A 19,637-nucleotide genomic window follows, 5' to 3' on the forward strand; every position below is an offset into this window, starting at 1 on the left:
ATTCTTACTTTTTTATCCTAATTTTCACAAACCATTTTTTTATTCAATTATAGCAATAGATAGAATAGAACTAAAAATTGAATTGTTGGACTGAAAAAGATATGTTAAGCTCTAATCGCTGTACTCTTTTTACAGAAGTTAAGTTTGTGACTCGTGACATGCTCTTAATATAGCAGCTGCATATTTCCCAAAACATTAGATACTCATAGTGTCCCATGGTACAGATGGCGTGTTTTTACATTTGTTTATTAGCAGCATGTAGATAATACAAAGTTTTCCAAAATTTCTGCTAACATTTCTGTTAGAGGAATCTACTAAAGCGCCAACACGGTCGATATAGAAAACTATTAAGAGAAATTTATTATGGCGACTTGGGATTTCCTGATTTTGTTTTGACTGGTACTACTACCGAGAGGAGCTCAAAAATCGCTCACAAATGTTTCTTGTCGATTCGGAGAAGGTGCGCGCGGTTGTTTGGAGATTTGTTGCCTGATTCGTAACAAAAAGCGTTAATAATATAGTTGCGCGCGGAACTAGAGATTCTTTTCGCTTTGGAAAATATTTTGAAGAATGCAGTAAGGGTTCGACCTTAGTAGTAAGTCCCCTTCAAAATAATAAAAAGCCAATGCCGAGAGCTTGGCGCCTGGCTCAATTAACCATAAAATTAACCGAAAAAGCTGGCGGCTTTTCTGGGAAACGGATTTTCTTCCAGAGTACAGTGAATGCTTAATAAACAATTATAAATATTAAAACAAAGGGCGACTTTTGGCAGAGTTATAGGGATGCGCACAGCATCCTTGGCAATGACGTCATTCGCTTGCTGACCAGTTTGACTGCGTTCGTGTGTGCGTGTATGCGCGTGTGTGTGTTGAAACTAGAGCGCAATAGCAAATTCGATTTGCGTTCGCTAACGAATTTACTGCAAAGGCTAACCAACTCCAAACGCTGCAGGATAACCGATAAATTTGATTAATACCTCTGGACTCTTACGCTTTTTTTCTGTGGTTTCTTGTTTCCAGGATCTCGACCCATTCACATTCACAATATTTAATGGCGAACTAACTAATCTATTCAGGTAAGCGTCATTTGCAGCTGTTGATAATAATTTTTCTGAGTAATCTGGATAAAATTGCATTCTGCTATTATGCATTACTCTTGCTGACTTTCCATTGAGTAGCTTGGGATCTCAAAATTTGAGTATGTTGCTGATGCTATAGATTTCCCAGACTTGTGCCGAGGTAAATTTTTAATGGGTGCCACGAACCGCAGCCAGAAGCGACACTCACATAAATTAACCTGGAAGTTGATTCCGGTAGGATATTCGCCGCTTCTATTTAGGTTTCCTGGGGGATGTAAATAATAAAAGGCCAGACGGGTAGCAGACAACATAGTACCGATACTTCGCTCCTACAGTATCCCAAAATCAAAGGCTGTTATTCCGCCATCAAATAACCGGATCAAGTGGCGGGTTGGTGGGCTGGAGTCAGTACTGGGCCCAGCCGGAAACTCTGCCTCAGACAGTTTTCCTGGCCCTCATTCTCGTGACAGGCACGTTCGACCTAATAAGCATAAGGGGGTTCGTTGGGCATTGGACCTCCGTATATTACAATATGATCCGTGTTTCTCGGAGGGGGAAAATCGATTTTCCCTGTTAATCGAGTTGAATACCCTGCAAATTCGATTAGGTTTCCTCAACTTTTAAAGGGGGAGTTTCATACAACGCATACCTAAGGACCCTTAAAGTCAGTTGCAAACTTTTGTTAGCCAAATAGCTGATATCAAAAAGCTCTCCAGCTCAAACACTTCGCCGTTCTTTATTTTCGACTGGTTCCCTTGCGGCGTCGACTCGCAGATATTCGTCCCATCAGCCGGTCACCCAAACGTGTTTTATTTACTCGTTTTGATGATTTTGCTTCGGTTCGATTTGCCTGGTGATTGTTTTTGCTCTTCTGCTTTAGCTTTTATTTATTTTTGTCAAATTTACATTTTTTCGATTGTTTTCGTTCTTTGTTGTACGCAGTGTGATATCATCGTCCAATCAACACTTTTGTGTTAATATTTGGTCCTCTTTCGTATTTACTTACTTTATTTTCTATAATCTTATATCATTAAAATTGCAATGCTAACTGCACAGCACAAAATGTTTTTACCCCTGGATATTAGAAACTTATGCTGCTTCGTGGCTGTTGGAGTAAATACCCGTTGCTACGTCATTTGTCCTATGAACATCTGACATTCCACTCAAACACGGGCACTGCTTCGTTACCAAGCGGGTTCCCATTAAAGCTTGGTGGCATTGAAATGGCGCCAAGTTGGCGTTTACTCGGTTGACGCCTCCTGTCCCTTTCCGACCTCCCTCCTTCTCAGCTGCGGCAGAACGGGTGGAAAACCTATTTGACGCCGCACGCAAACAGCTGGGTCAGAGGGGAAAGGACACCCGCACGAAAACAAACAAATGCTCAAGGAGCAGTCGAGGGACGAAGGATGCAGACGCGGTAGCAATTGTCTGTCCAGGCTGCGAAGGGGATAATAAAAACTGAGCTAGATAGCGGGTATGAACTAATGTTGGAAGTTCGTTTCGATGTCGAGGTCTAGTTTTGGGTCCTTCCAATGGAGGTAACATCATGAGTCATTCGTAGGCAGAACCGACTTCCATTCCGTAGTCAATTTTTCAGTTTATGCCCCAAAAAGGAGAGCATCAACCCGGGGGAACGTCGTAAATTTCCCATTGCCAGCAGTTGTTGATTATGAAATTTTGTTCACCGCCCAATTAACTCTTGTCAAGCACGCGATGGCCCACATAGGCTACAGACTACCAAGTTCGCAAAGATATATGCAAAAAGACCGATGTTGTTCAGTTTTAGGTTAAGGTAGGTTGACTAACTTCCTAATGGACCGCTGAGTGGCTCTGTTTGTTTGACGGAATGGTGGATTAGGTCCTGGTTATTGCTGTAGGTAGGTGGTGGGAAGACCTTCAAGCACTCCCGAAAATGAAAATCGATTTAGCTTGATGGACATCAGGCATGAGAGGTCATGCATTTTGCCGTCAGAGGTCAATTCCAGTGGTGCTTACGTTGTATAAGTTTCAAGTTTGTTTGGGGTTACTCTGTGGAACTGTTCCAAAGAAAATCCGCAACGAAATGTACTAGTACCTAAATACCCTAAATATATCGACAAACTTGGCATAAATTAAACATAATTGAAATATTTGCACACAATTTTTCTAGTCAGTGGCACCATATGATGTCATCATATAGAAGATTTATATTGGAACCTTGAATCGAATCTCTCTTCCCTGCCTCTAAGGCCCCTCCGTGATGACGACTCAGAATTTCATTGATGCTACGCTTATATGTATGCACATACACATATTATATATGTAAACGGTAAAAGTCGCCTCCTTTTATGGCGTTTGCGTTTATTCTCCAATTTGGTTTTGATTGGGTTAGATTGATGGATATTGACTGTTGATTGGATCAGGCTGAAGGTAGCGAATTATCGCAAAACAACATCCGAATCACGCTTGCTTCCTATTTTTTCTAAGCTTAAGCTAAACCTTTGAAATCCCTTAATCGCGGTAAAGAGGAATTAACTAAAGTATTAATAATACACTCAAGGGGATAATTTCGCTATTCGTCTCACCTGGAAGCAAACAAACTAAAGCGCCCGCTGCTATTTGCACTTCATTTCGAAAGCAGAGTGATAGAATTCGGTGAATACATCACGTTTTCAGGGATTTTGAATTCTGACTCTAGCTTTCGTAGACCCTGTCGGGTACGTTGGAATGAGATGAGCGTGAGCGCGACGCTGTGAAGTAGATTCTGGATTCAGTCCAAGGATGGCGACGAGGACGACGATGACGCCCCGAGACAAGTACGTAAAAACAAAAAATGGGAAAATGAGAGAGAAATGCCTGTGAGCCAACTAACAGCAGCTGCTTCTTGTTGTGGCATTGTCCTCTGCCGCTGAATCCATCCTTGCCGGTGTTCGGAGGGATGGTTTCGCTTAGATCTTCTCGGCGTCTGGCCCTGCTTACAGCATTACACGTTCCCTGCTCTTGTTGCCACTTGCAAAACGGGGCTTTATTTTTCGGGTGGCTCATCGGGCTGTCGGGGGTTGGAAGTGGCATTCGCTTATTTTGTTATTCTTTTATTTCACTGTATCTTTCTCTATTATGCCTTTGTTGTGACTCCGTCCTTCGTTATGTTGTTTGGTGTGCGTGAGCGCGAATGTCTCCCGGATTGAGCAGAGGCATTTGGCACAGAGGTGGCTAAAATATTGGGAATGGCTATATAAATGAAATTTTATGAACCTTATATATACACATTGTACTGTTTGGCACCACAGGAATTCCATCTGCAGTTCCTGCACCTCGGAAACAAAGCGTTTTCTTCGGCAAAAATCAAGTGCAAGGACTAGCTTCCAATTTCTAAAAAGTTATCTGATGTTAAGTTTCCCGTACCATGCCCTAATAAATACTGCCAAAATTTAGAGTCGCAGGAGTCATTTGCTGTCAAATTCGTAAACCGCACGTGACCAAATTCTGGATATGATCCAGAATCGCCCGAGGAGCATCTCCCGCTGGCAATTATTTCGCATTTCTGCAAGCAAACAGAGGCACACAAAACAAAATTAATTTCACACAGAAATTGCTATTTGGAACGGCGTTTCTCGATACCGACCCCGGGCATTCTCCACGCTTTTCCTGCTTGCATCCTGCGGCGTTGGAAATGTGGAAACCACCCCGTAACTGTCCGGTTCGTAATGCATCCCCTTTGCCAGGAATAATTCGCTCGTTGTTGCGATATATTTTGAATTTGGACTTATTGGTCGGGGGCGGTTTGGTCCCTAGGCCGCTGCCCTTTAAACCGTCACCCTTCAAACCAGCTGGAATAGAAAAAACTCATGGCTTGCATTCTGGCTATTTACGTACTCAGCACTCACATCTCCTGAGATCTCCCTTGAAGTGCAAGCCTTTAAAGCCCTTTCTTAGTGGTATTCTGGACGGCTAAGGAACAACCTAACGTTATGAGTAATGTTGTGAGGCGCAAGGTATTTATTAGTTCTAAACTAATAGTTCTGCTTGGGCACCACAAAATAGAACATCTGCCCTTTCCTCGCCTTTGGTGGCTTATTCAACTTTTCTTCCAGCGTCGCTACTTCTTTCTGCATCAGCAATAAAAATCGCTTTGTTTGGAATGCAGTGAAAACGCCTTCCTTGGGACTTTTACTCCTTTACTCTTTTTACTCTCCGTCGAGAGTATAACCTTGGCAGGAAGGTAGAAAGTAGAATGCTGCCGTTAGGCTGCATGTTAACGCTAAATTTAAGATTTACAAAAGCCCCACTCTACCGATAACGTGCGAGCACAGCTGCCGCAGTATGAGTAGAATCCATAAAATACTCGTAGACCTAACTTGGAGCAGACCCAAGCTCTTGCGTGCTCAACAATCCGCCAATGTGCGCCTGACAAAGCATATTTGATATGCCCGCCCACCTCGATATCCCAGGCATCCCTTTGGTCCATGCTGAATGGCATATTCGTCCAACGACTGCAGACGCTTGGATGGAATTTATAATACCTCGACCGAGGTGAGCCTGATCATTTGATATGAGCTGCAGCAGTTGCTGATAAGTAAATCATCGCGTTTCTGAGAGATTACGTACTTGGATCCCGCATCCAGCTTGAAATACAGAACTGCGTATTGGCAATAAAAATAGCTTTATAAATACCAACACAACATGGGCAAAAATGTTACTTTACGAATGAAAAATCAATAGACGGTCTCCAGTCTGGCACTACGCAGTAAATACACCACTGGCATGTTTAGCCTTGTCATGTCAGTGAATGTCTTTTGTTTGGACAATGTCCTGCAATTTAACAAGGTGTACTGCCTGGTGACCACGACGTCAGCCATGTATGAGCCACTAATTGTTACCCAGCTTAAACTAGGCTGCGTCGGAAGAATCCTTCCAAGTATTTGTGGTAATTGACCTGATTTCCAGCCAGAGAACACTCCTTAATGACCTGGGTCAATGAAATTATTGAGCTGGGGAAAGCAGTACGCGGTGGGTATCATAAATCAGAAAAAAGCATTTCGAGTTCCTACTGTACAGATTTCCACTGCCTACAAGTCTTATCTTACAGCCCTGTCATTCTGCACAGCTCAGCTGGATTTGTCAGGCACTTCAGAGGAGGGGAGATCATATCACATGTGGTGTGCCACAATTCTAAGCGTCTGCTGCGGACATTTTCATGGGATTGTTAAGAATTTCAGCAGAACCTGGATACTCGCACACACGAGTGCCAGCTTCAATTAAAATGCCGTTTGTTTGTTTGTCCATTCTAAACGTCGAGTGCACAGTAATAATGGACTTCCTTTGGCCGCCGCAGAACAGTGCAAGCAAAAAGTATGGCGCCAAACAATCAGGCCAGAGTCAGACAAACATCTGCATCTCTGCGCGGGCGCTTTCGACATCTGTGATTAGAAGCTCCGCTACAGGTTCAAACTAGGTGCTCACGAGGTCGGTTCTTAATATTCGGAAAATTTTCACCTGTTAGTTTCATTGACTGGCATCTGTTGATTTTAGGGAACGTTCATTGGGCCAATCTTAAAAGGTATGGATCATGATCATGCCAAAATATTAAAGTGAATCGTTGGGAAGACACGTTAATTGATGTAAGAACAATCCATTATACACTGGGAAATCGAAGGATATGTTGGACAAGTTCTATCTAACATCCGGGCTTCCAATGTGGTTTTGGCCCCCAAGAGGGCATGCAACGTTACTGCACCACACAATCGCTTTTCCCCTCGTAAGCCTTATTTTTCACTAAGCGGCCCCTTTGTTCTAGCAGCTTAGAGGAATTTGGCCTCCTTAGTGGCGTGGCCAACTCCACGTGCAGTGAAGATTACGCTTATTGACTTTAGGCAGAGAGCTGAATACGGCAAACTGGTTTCGTCTTACCACACATATGCCACACCGACACGTTGCAATTAGTTTGGCTCAAGTCGTGGCTAACGGTACCTCATTTTCCCCGGTCCCTCCCCGCTACTTGGAGTTCATAACTATCAGTTTGTTGTACCCAGATCTATAATCGCATCAAACTCGTGAGATTAGGCGTCGATAGTGTCGGCTGAAGTAATGGATTACCTAGTGCCAGTCGGTTTGCCCCCTCTTTGGCTTCTTAAACTTTTAGTAAGCTGCGGCTGCCCTAAACAAGGCAGTAAAAAATCCGAATCTTCTGAAAGAAATCGAAACTTTAATGGATTTTCAATGTTTGGCTCTCATTCTTCACCGAATACACAAAGTTAATTAATATTATTTTGTATACTTGCAGATTAATTGCCTTGCGAAGTACACACATCCGACTGGTAAGTTGATAATTCTGTTGGGCAGTTAAATTGTATTGTTTTCGAGACACTCGACTTGAACCTTTTGTTCAATATTTCAAAAAATAATCAAGAATTAGAAATCAAGTTAATAAGAAGCCAAACTGATGACCAATTCTTTTTTGCTTACATAAATGACGATCATGCAGAAATGTTTCCCATCCGAGGGAAGGTGCATGAATCGGAAACTCACCTGCTGTTAAGCTTAAGCCAAGCAATTGATTTGCGCTGTTTGTGCATAGATACCATCTTGGGATCTGTTATTGCGGCTCCATCTAGGGCGAACCGGGTTAAATGTGCGTTGCCCGACTGCTGTTTAGATAACTTGGGCGGTCAACTAAACGAGGCTGTAACGGACATAAGTCGTCTTCATTACCATCACTCTTAATTGAAAAATCATTTGAGAGGCTTACAAATTCAGTGAGAAGATACCCTTCAACCAAACCAAGCTCCAGCCGCGATGATTTGCGATCCTCTATTGGCTGCGACAGCGCCACAACTTAAGTGGACAGAGTTATGAGACAGCCTCTCTGGAAACAAGTCCCGGATAGAGACGTGCCTATAAAGTAGCTGCGATTCCAGCACTTGTATCTGTATATGCTCGCATCGGGTTCTGTATTTGCATCCCCGATCAACTGAGTTTCCCAGCGTTATGCTTGTTTCAGTCGCGTTTCGCGCAGAACAAATTGTGTGTAATCATTGTCAATTTACAGTGCACTTACGGTTGGCTTTGGCAGATGACAGAAAGTGGCCAGCAGTGCGCCCTCGAGAGGACAAACTCGGTTTTTGTCCTAAAGCGTCGCCTTCGTCTGCCAGTCTCCACTGACTTCTTCTGCCTGTCGTCTCTCGACAGTTCGCCAGCGAACCTTGAACTACAAGCAGTGGCGACGTCTCCGTCGTTGCATAGCTTACACATAAACAAAAAAATGTTATTTCGAAGCTATTTTAATAAGTAATATGCTGCCAACTAGTGTATCTTCCTCACGATTTAATTTTCTTTTCTAATTTATTTTTTAATTTTAATATCAAATTAAAATGTATTGTATTTTTTTTCGGTGCTGGCATGACGACTTCAGTCTTACAACGGAGGCAAATGCTTTTCTCTTTTTGTGGGGCCTTATCCGAGCTGTGAGATCAGCCTGAGTTTTCGTTGCCCGGGGTCGTTCGCTTTATTTACCTTGTCTGAGAATTGGCGAGCTCTCCCTCTCTCACTTCTCTACTTGCCACGAGGTTTTTACTTGTTTTATTATTTTTTGTTGGGCACAAATTTTGTATTTTTTGGAGGCGTTTACTTGTTCGTTCATTTGTTCTGGGCGCTTGCTTCCATTTTAGGTTAGTTTTTTTTTTTTTAATTTTATCAATAAATAAATTATTTGGTGAAGGAAAAGTTTCTCGAGAGAACACCGAATCAAAATGGCTCTGGCGATAAATGAGGCTCTATGAGTCTCTACATCTCTTGTTTGAAGCGCTGAGAGCGTGCCAGTTTTAAGCAAGCTTCTTGGCATCGATTCCGTCCCGCCAAAGTAATAATGTGGCACACCGGCTCTAGCCGACTGAAAGGCAACCGCTTCGCGTGGTTTTCTTCGCCGCTTATCGCTTTTAACGCCGCTTATCACCGCACAGTGCACCCACCCGCCGACAACTTACATTGCAAGAACAACGTCCCACTTCACCCACGCAGAGCGAAGCACCGCACTTAAGTGAAGGAGCAGTTACAGGTCATTAGGTGCTCGCTCGCATCCATGGGATGTTGTCAAACGATGTCATCAGCCCATCAGCAATAAATGCCAAACACGGAGCGTCGGCAATTTCATTTCATTAAATGTTTAATGTCAAGTGTCTGACATACATTTTTTGCTCTCGTACCCGGGTTTCGTATCTCATAGATCATCGGTGACGATGGCTGGCAAACCCTAATTAGAAATGCTGTGACTTCACCCAGACTTAATTATACAAATACCCCTGCTGGCATTCCTCTGCTGCAAGCAGGAATTGGGAGTGGAATTATAATTGGAATTGGCCAATTAGCTGAGGCGAGGCTTGAAGGAGTTCAGTGCAGAGTGCAGTGTGGCTAGAACAGTATCTCCACCTGCCGTCCGTTAATGGCCTGAGTCGGCGTGAGGCCAATTCTTTCCATATTTGTGCTAATCGCGCTCTACAGTGGCATGCGATTTCATTGTTAATCAAAATGCTTTTGCAAATAGCCTTTTACTTCGTTTGGGTCGCAGCACTTTTCAATTGCGTTAGCAAAGGATCAGCCCCTACTAATTAAATTTCTTACTCTGAGCAATCAGCGGGAGTAAACTGGAACTTTTATTAAACTAAGAATATTAACTCCGGTTTTTAATATTTGCTGACCTCATTGACGGATACGCCCCATAAACCATAGGAATTACAAAAACAAAAAACAGAGAAGCACATTAAACTAACTGGAAACGCGAATTAAATTGCTAGAAATTGAAAGTGACACTGAGCAACGTACGAGCTAAATTCGCTGCAGGCCATTCAGAACCTAAAAATGAAAATATTCTGTCATAACAATTGAGGAATGAGGGGAAAAACACCCCCTTTTAAATTAGACGACCAGAGAGGCGTACAAATTGAATGCTTGAAGGGGTTGGGGAAGAAGCTAAAAAACACAAAACTAAGCCAAAAGGAAACTGAAGAAGAGGAGTCATTGGGGAAGTGGAACATTTACTAAAGAAACCAAAGGGGCCAAGGTAACGATGGTTGAAATGGGCATTGCTTAGCTTCAAATTGCGAGTTAATTACTGTCAGAACACGGGAAAGCAGACGGATCAAATGACAAATTTCCGCTTGAGGCAAATTGCATTTGCAGCGACACTTAAAAGCGACAATTGTGAAACAGGGCAGAAAAAAAGGTTCTGCACTTTTAAAAGACTGAAACAAATAACCTTTACTGAAAACATAAAATCACATCAACAGTTTCCAGAGTATATTTTAGTTTGTGTGCATTGAGTTGAAGGCTGCATGTCATCACTGGACGTATGAGCGATGTTTGATGGTTATTGATTGATGGTCAAAAAACATTGCCGAGAGCTTAGCAAACACTTGTAGAAGATGATGGTGCTCACATGCCACGAAGTCGGATGAAGATGCACGGCTAAGTTCTAGCACGCGATACTGCAGTTGGGCTGATCTGGGATTGTAGCACAGTGCAATTTGGTTTCTCGTTCGACTCCGGGATGAGCGTAACCCGATGCCTCTCCGCCTGTCAATGAGGTGCTAATGGAGCCCTGGCATTGAATCACGGCGTGCCGTCGCGGCATGCTGCTTTTCTCTGCTCCACTGCTCCGACTCTCGACCATGGTGTGTATGTACAGTTAGTTGGTGTGCTCGCTGCAACCGCAACTATGACTTGCCGAGTTTGAAGGAAGGGGCTTGGTGATGGGATGCCCGACTGGAGCTTCTTCAACCACTTCCTTCGAACACCATGGAGTGGTCTTGTTTTGCGAAATCTGAGAAAGTGTAAATCTTCAAGAGAGCATAAAACGTTATGTGGTTACATTTCAGCAAACATTTGAAAAGATCCAGCGAGTCTGACCAGATACAAGCGCGAGAAACCTTTTACAAGCCATAATTGCAATCTTTCTGCGACTGGATTTACATCATGTTCCATATATAGCCCCATTCCAATTATTAATTATCTAAATTGCTAAATAAACGGCATCTTTTATATCGTTAATAGATGAGAACAACAAAAGTGCCGGCACTGCACAAGGTCAAAGCTAAAGCTGGCGTGTCGTGTTGGCCATCGAAATATTAAACAAAAGATAAACCCGCTCACGCAATTTAAATGAGAAAACGTAAACCCAAAAGAACAATACTATATATGTATATGTATGCGAATACTTTTAGGAGATACATTGCCCGCGGTAATTATATTCTTTTGGTTCAGTTCCTAAGCTCCAACACTTGCGCTGTATGTGGTGTGGGGTAATGTTGATATAATGTCTTAATACCAGCTTTTCTGTTACAAGCTCATGCAAAATTAGTGGAAAAGCAATAAAAGAGTATCTGAACTTACATATTGCGCAATTAAGTCACGTAACCTACGTTTGATCTTGTTCTATTTTGCAGAGAAAAAACTGGCTTTAAATATTCTGGGTGTAGTTCAGGCAAATAACCAGTTCAAGTTTAGTTTTTGCTCCTGGTATGAAACACAGAATAACTCCCTACCGGCGTAAAAATGGTACCGATCGCACCGTCAATATATACAAGATTTAACGTGATAATCCCAATAATTGCTTATTCAACTTAGGACATACCCCTAACAAATATCAGTATCAGTATAATAATAATCTTGGTTAGGGCTTTGTAAGTTGGAGTGATACTGTTTCGTTGGTGTGTTACTCATTATGAGTAGAAGTTGCCTTCGGACCTTCTCCCAGTGTGCTTCGTTACTACGCCCACTGGCCTCCAAACTGACTTTTGGCGGTAACAATTTCAGAAAGCACGTGGTTTACTGGCTTTAAAGCGCTGAGCGGTACCGGTTTTGCTTTGTTTTCCCTTGCTAGTTTTAAGTGCTCTAACGATGACGTAGTGCTCTGAGCGCTCAAAGCACATGTGGTGTGCTCTCAAACGGTCCATGACCAATTTTGGAAACTACGCCATCTCAAGTAGGGTTCAATGATTTTTTCTGTATGGATAAATATACAGAATTCGAGAATACGAAATACATCATTAGCAAGAACAAATTTCGAGTCGAGAGACTGCAGGGAAAATTGCGTATTGTGTTATTATTAAATTCAGTGGAGGCAACCAACTTGAAGAGCTTTTAGTGCTGTTTGTCCAGAACCCATACTTTGTTCGGCTCTTCGTGCGTAATTAAAAATCAATTATAACGAATTACTGTCCGATAGGGGGTTCAAGATCATTTGGGCCACTCACCCATCCTAAAATAGTTCTCCTCCCGAGGATTTCGTATACTCCCCGTGTCTATATCTGTTCATTATGATGAAGAAACCTTCCGGTAGAGGAGGACGTTTTCAAATCAGATCTGGATCAGACCAGATTGAAATGCTCGAATATAGAATGAAGGGCTTTTTAGAAATGTGTGTTTTTTGGTCAAAATGAATTTACAAAATGAAGTTAAAAATGGGGCTATAACTTCTTACAAATTATTTTATTCTTTTTTTTAACGAATTCAGTAAATATTTGTTAATTTCTCTTCATTGATCTAAACACGATTTAATATTAGAATGACTTTTTAGTTTTTTACTTATCCTAAACATTCCAAAGTCTGTATTTAATGTAATCAATTTAAGATGAGATTTTTCTGGTATTTTATGAAAAACTGGTTTAATTTAAAACTAAAAATTTATGAGATCGAAATTTGCATTGAATACTAAGGAAATTGATAATTTGATAATTGAAAACGAAGCAGACTTAAACCAGTTTGATAGTGAATAGCTAACGAGTTTTGAATCAAGGTATAACCAAGTTTTCCAGCATTTTAAAGGTAATACGTGCAGTAAGAGAAAAGACTGAGTGTGCGTTCCCTGGTCGGTCTCTTTTAGCGGCGGCTATCCAAGTGGTAATTAGTGGATAGACCCAGCATCAGAACACCTTCCCAGCCTGTTAGCGACTGTGGCTCTTCAATCAAACACGGCGATCGATTGATCCATTAAATTAATTGAGTGGAGTGGAAACGCTTTGCAAACAATGTAAATTCGAGCCGACTGAGGGAACGCTTTCCGCAGTACGAGGTGGGGCAGGCCTGTACCTTGTCACGTGCAGGTTACATTCAATTTAATGTGTCCACCAACAGCCGCGCCAGAGGCCGACCCCACCTGAGCTGCAGCTAAATTGCTCCAGACGACCAAATTGATGCAACATACATATGGAAATAGGCACGCCATGTTTCGATCGGGGTGTGAAAACTTTGGGCCAGACTCGCGCATATTTGACTTGTGCCACAGCTGGGCAAACACTGCAAGTACGGGAAAGGGGATGAGGTCTGAGCTTGGTTGCCAGGCTGTCGGATTGCATTTGTGATGAGACAATGATATATGAAAAAATCTTTAAAAATATTGCACATAAATGTGTAACATTTTAAAACCGTAGTTCTTCGACCTCTGGGATTCAGGCCCCCTAATCAGCTATCCAAGCCTATAGGTCAGACATGTATAGCACGTGTTCTGCGTTTTATACTATCTTACCTTGTTATTTTGTGCTGGAAACATAATTAAGTTAAAAACGGTTCTTGTACTGCACCGCTGGCAGCAAAAAAGCATCAGCGCAGTAATTTCCTATGTTTTTCTTGTTTTTTTCATTTTGGACATAAAAAATACCGACTGGCACAGCCAGTGGTTTGGTCTCTGTTGGGCCGTGCTTCGTTGGTTAGCTGGTCTGCTTGGCTAAGTAGGGTTGGAAGCCGCGAACAGTTGGGGGGAGGGAAACAGTGCAGACGTGAACACTCGATGGCGTGGGAGGCAACTTACATAGGGTCACCTGTTTGTAGATAGCCTGCAAATTTGAAATCTAATGAATAATTATATAAGCAAGATAAAACGTAGCTTTGGGTCATAACACATTTGAAAGGCATATATCGTACAAAATCGTACAATTTAAAAAATAACTACTCAGCTAGGTATTGTGGTATGTAAGGAAATGCCGCAAAAGAGTCGAGCCAGTTGAACCACCAATTAAGTCTTGTGGAAAATGGAAAAACAATTATGGAGAAATATGCAACGTTGGACAACACAATTATTTAATTGTTTTAAATTGAAAAGAAAGAAGTGACTGTATTGAAAGTTGGAAATGCTTGGCTAGCCATCACTAACTTAATCAATTCGAGGGAAATGAATGCACTCGTATTTGGTTTTGTAAGCAATCAATAAATAAAATGATTTCCACTTCTCAAGAAAAGATTCGTTGGCCTGCAGGTTAGGTCATGTTAAATCATCCACGAACTATCGTCAATCTTATATGAATCTGATCCATGACCTCGAAGTAATTGCTCGTTAATGTGGTTAAGTGAAGGTGGCGTTGATTTATGGCGTACATTCCTAAACGAAAGCTGTTAGTTTTTCTTTCCACTTGAATTTTATAAAACGAAAATCCAACTCCCCAAATAATTTATTTCTAAATCTGAGAATGAGTTTGGCTTTTAGCTGCCTTCTGATGGTCACTTAGGAGCTCAATTAAGTATGGAAATTGCCGGGAAAACTTGGCTGGCCGGCTACCAGTTTTTTAATGGTTTTCTCAATAATTTTGTACAAGTATTTCAAGGCAATGCCAAGTGCACTGAACTCTGTATCTGCAAGCGACATTCAACTGCGATGTGAGAAATCAAGTGTGGAGACTGCCGGATGCCAGATCATTGTAATGTCAAATTCATACAGCACGATGCCCAATTATGCTGGTTGATACTCGGGTCATGCCCTCATAGTGGTAATGGGGATCAGAATGAAGGCTGCTGTGGCTGTTGCAAGAAAGAACTGCGACTATAATTCAAAACAACTGGCAGAATCAATTGTGCGCGACCTCGTGATGCACATGCATGTGCATCGCAACAACTTGTTGCAACTTTCGTGTCGATGAGGGTCAGAGTCAAAGTTCAATAAAATCCAATTAAACTGCCTCCCCCTTATCGCTGTTGAAGAACCCGCAGACCTTTCACCAGACCCTCTTGCTCGTAAATCTAAATAAACCAACCTGTAGACGGAACTGAAAACAATGTTGCAAGCCGTGTGATTCAATAAAAGACCACGTGAACTTTCACCATATTTTTTATGGCGTACCCTGGACTCCAAACTCCTACGCCACAGGGCGATCAGATTCCACATCCCGATCTCTGCGCTGCCAGAGCGCTCAATTGAATTAATGCAAGTGGGTCGGGGAGGCTCCTTCATTGTGCAACTATGCTGGGCCTTAAATAAATTATTTTCTCCGTTGCCTTCGCCGATTGCCGGGCCTTCGCTTAAGCTATTTTTAGCACATTTATTGCATGCGCAAAAACACACCAGCAATGCGGCCGGTGACCAGAGGTCAATTTATGCCTCGAAATATGGATCTCCATAAGTTGCTGCCTCCGGCCGCACCCAGCGAGGTTTTAATGACAGTTGCTTCCGGCGATGGCCTTTGGAATGTAACGGTTTCGCAAGTGCCTCAAGTGGCAAGTTACTGCCTTTACTGAATACTTACTTGGAGCTCGATAAGTGTAGCTGGAAGTTGCAGATAGAGCAGCATTACCTCAGCGTGGTACTTATAAAAAGCATGATTGAATCGGAATTTTATTTCATTGCCTTTGTAAGCGAAGGCTTTCAACACAAGCAAGTTGTCGGAGCAAGGAAACATCGCCACTGAACACAATGCCAGAAATAGGTTTTTCTTTATCTGCTTCCTCTTGCATTATTTATGCATTTTGACCCACCCCATTTAAACTCCAAACACTCGAAAGCAACTTGGCCCCGGTCAAACGGGTTGCGCTGTCACCTTCCTCTCGCCGCATTCGGCTTTTGAAACTCTATCACAATAACACATCATTTGTCAGGGCAACAAATGATGTTGCATGTAACCTTATCATCTCATATCCGTTGCAGACAGTTACGCTACGGTTCGAAGGTGGAGTTGGGAGCAAACGGGTGGTCAGGGACCTAGTGCAGGAACCCTAGGGTCGAACGCTCTGGGCTAGACTTGACGAGACAGGACAGGACAGCACAATGGGACACTAGACGAAGACAAACTGTTTTCATGCTGCAGTGGATGTGTCCTTTGCCCTTGTGCCCACAAGTCAAGCTTGTCCGTGTCCTGAACACAATGTCTGCTAATGAATAAACATGGCGACCAGTCACTTCCGCTTTAGCAAACCTTCAGTGCCCTTCTCCTTTCCGCCTAGCAACTAAGTTATAAAGTTACGTATACGCCGTGTTCCCGCACGAAAGTTGTGCAAACAAGCGACAAATTTTGTTGGAAGCTTCTCAAAGGGACAGCAATGCTGTGGCGGTATTGATGCAACTAATAGCAAGCAGGGGGTGAAGAAGTTAAGTTGTTTGGCGCAGACACACTCGCTTGGGCAAAAACAAAACAGACAGATTTGGCATTCCAAGGTGTCTACTTTTAAGGTGTTGATAGGAAAACACAAATTCGCTGGGATAAATTATTGTTGGTAGAATGGAAGTTTAATTTCCGCAGTCCCTCCCTCATGCATAGTAAAACTGGCTAATTCTTGTATCTATTTATTTTGATCTATTTATAGGTTTTTCCCACCTATTCTGGGCACAAGCTGGAATGACAAAAGTCAGAGTCCAACCACAAAAAAGTACAATCAGCAGAATGGCCTCAAGTAGTAGTTGCATTATCCTTGGTTGCCTCTTAGTCCTAATACAATCGCTGGCACCAGTGACGGCGGCGGAACACCCGGTATTTACCCACAAGAACGCTTCCTCGGTTTTGGGTCAGCTGGTCACCTCCAGCACACTGGTGTGGGAGAGCTATGATCCCGTGGATGCCACGCAGCTACAGTTCGCCGTGGAGGGTGGAAAGTACATAACCGAGGATGAGCATTACCCCATCTACGTATGCCGTGTGCCCATCGACGGCATTCAGGTGTCCGGCCACACTGAGAAAATTCTTCAAAGACACATCTGCCTTGCGGCCCACTATAAGCACGGCAGGTACGACAACTTTGACGTCCTAATGAACAAAGGTCACCTAGGAAAGGTTGGCTGGCGTCACTGGCGTAAATTCGATGCTGGAGTTCCGGTTGGTGCCATTCGAATCGGAGACGACTCCTACATTGGACGGCACCGGGCCCCAAGTCAACGGAATGGGGAGGGTGTTGCCACCCACTGGGGAGCAGACTTTAACTTGGGTCACTGGGAACCTCTGGGCTTGGGTAAAATAAGGGTTATAGAGAACGAACGAGAAAAATACTATGACGATGGCGAGGTTTTAGTCGAGACAGAGCCCTTCCGATATGAGCTCAAGAACATCAAACTGGATCGCCTGCGCACCGAGACTCGGGTGAACATGACTGAATTGGGTAAGAATAATTTGAAGTAGTCCGGAGCATATTAGTAAGATCAATGTTTTTCGTAGTTACTAGGAAGCTGGAAAATCTGGAAGACAAATACAGCACTGTGGAGACCATTTTTAGCTACAGCTTCGACTATAATCAGTATTGGGGATCCCACGAGGGTGTTGCTCGAGGTCTGCCTACAAAAATATTCGAAAAAGATCAAGCCGTCCCAGCCGAAATAAACTGGGCCTTGAAGCACACTGAGAAACGATCAGAAAACAAGGCAGTCCATACGAAGCTCTGGCCCGGCACAGCCATTAATGTAACCCTTCGCGGCAATTATGTGACTCTGGAGGCACCGTACAATGGCACGCTTTTTGCCTTCTACTACGGCAGTGATGAAAGCGTGTCCCGCACGATCAGCGCAGAGGCAAGTTCTCTTTTAGTTTGTACTTGTGTGAAATGAAATGATTAATTATTTAAATTTACAGGTGCGCAAGAGCTACTTGAAGGAGGTAAAGCTCGAATTCAGTCCCGTCTACTGGATTGAAAATGGAACCCTGGTGCCCACAACGACAACCACAACGACAACTTCCACATCGACCACGACACATGCCACCACAACTAGCACCAATGAGCCCACGCCCATCAACGAGCCGCCTCTGGTCCATATGAAGGACCAAGGGGTGCAGCACTCGGGTGCCGATACGCTAGAGAAGACCTTGCACGACTCACCGTCTAGCAACGAAGTTAACTCCCATGATGCCCCCGAGAACATGGCGTCTAATCCTGGCAAGGACGTGGCGTTGGCAGGCTTCGGGGTCAACGCAGCGGGGTCGGTTTTTACTGAAGGCTCGGCTTTTTTGACGCTACTGCTTACAGTTTTCGTGAGTCTGTAGATGGAATTGAGCTCCGGACTTAGTATAGCGTTTAATTGTTGTTGTTGTACCTGTTGTACCCGTCTTTCAGAGCGCAGATAGGCATTATAGGCTACGAAAGGAGTTAGGCATTAGGATACTCCGGAATTGGGAAGAAATTTGGTGTGAGAACGAAAAGCAAAAGTCGATATTTTTTATACTTTTCCCAAGGCTTCTCATTTAACACGTATGCGCATGCATGTAGCGAAATGAATTGAAATGATCAAGAAATTAACGTACTACATTCCTAAACTGAATCCCTCACAAATGGAAATAAATCAAAAGTAAAAATAAAAACAAACATATATTCATATATACAACGTTTATGTAGAAATATATTTTATTTGCAATGCAAAACATAAATCTTATGGTTTAATTGGCTTCTCATTTTGTAATTAGTAAGCCACATTGATAGCAAGTAGAGAAATACTGAAAATGTTTGAAAACTTATTTAGGGATGATATTATAGACCGCGCTTTATAAAACGATGTATGTATATGTCTAAAATGTAAACCTATGTGAAACATAAGTAATATTATGTATGCTATTTTTAAGTCACACACTCCAAATATGTAAAATATACATTTTTTATTCAAATCCTTCGAATTTAAATATGATTTGCATTTCAAAGTCATTTTTTTACAATTGGTTTAAATTCAACTTTGATTGCGAAAGAACAATGAATTTTCTAATTTCATATGAAATCAAAATAAAGCTTGTAAATGAAAAATTCAAAATTTTTATTGCTTTTTATTGCCTTATTGCGAAACTCCCAAATTTAAACATTCATTCTATCTATGACATTTATTTTATTATCTTGTAATCGTCCGATATTAATATTTTATCATTTTCTGAACATTTCTTTATAATTTATTATTAGGATGAGCTTATGACCTAATATTTATCGGTTAACTCGTAATGCTACAAAGCTAAGTTACAATACCGCAGTCGGGAAACTAAAATTAAGATTTAGGTGACAATTTTCAACGACCAATTTATAAATCTTTACAATCAAATGAAAGCTCAGTCGGGTTTCGAAATACTGTCTACTTAAAGTCACATTCATGTAATGATATATTCCACGCACACTCCTCCATTACCTTCACCTTAAACTGCAATTCGCACCTTGAGTTACACCTGCATCTACCTTTACATACAGTTTTTACTGCCGTTGACAAACAGAGTTGGCAGAAAGAAAAGAGAAAAACTAAAATAAATTAAATAGACAGTGGTGTACCATTTTAGCTATGTCTGGATCTGGATCCAACAGCTGCTGATTTGCCGGTTCACCATAACTTTGTATAGGAACTTTGTATTCCCGTCTTTCAAAGTAAAATTACCAA

At 42.3% G+C, this 19,637-nt stretch overlaps 1 protein-coding gene across 4 annotated transcripts; it reads left to right on the forward strand.

Moving 5' to 3' along the window:
* Positions 1-420: 420 nt before the first annotated feature.
* LOC108107374 (protein unzipped) lies at positions 421-19,031 on the forward strand. Of its 4 annotated transcripts, none has more exons than XM_017214881.2 (6): positions 421-595; positions 1,020-1,075; positions 7,341-7,374; positions 16,616-17,401; positions 17,458-17,807; positions 17,869-19,031. In XM_017214881.2, exons 4-6 carry the CDS (start codon positions 16,648-16,650, stop codon positions 18,274-18,276), a joined length of 1,512 nt encoding a protein of 503 aa, XP_017070370.1. In that variant the 5' UTR covers positions 421-595; positions 1,020-1,075; positions 7,341-7,374; positions 16,616-16,647; the 3' UTR covers positions 18,277-19,031. The 4 variants fall into 4 exon arrangements, with proteins under 4 accessions (XP_017070370.1, XP_017070371.1, XP_017070372.1 ...); XM_017214882.2 differs by having other exon boundaries at positions 421-575; XM_017214883.2 differs by lacking the exon at positions 7,341-7,374.
* The last annotated feature ends 606 nt before the right edge of the window (positions 19,032-19,637 follow it).

Source organism: Drosophila eugracilis, unplaced genomic scaffold (assembly GCF_018153835.1).
Source record: "Drosophila eugracilis isolate 14026-0451.02 unplaced genomic scaffold, ASM1815383v1 contig_1765, whole genome shotgun sequence".
Lineage (NCBI taxonomy): Eukaryota > Metazoa > Arthropoda > Insecta > Diptera > Drosophilidae > Drosophila > Drosophila eugracilis.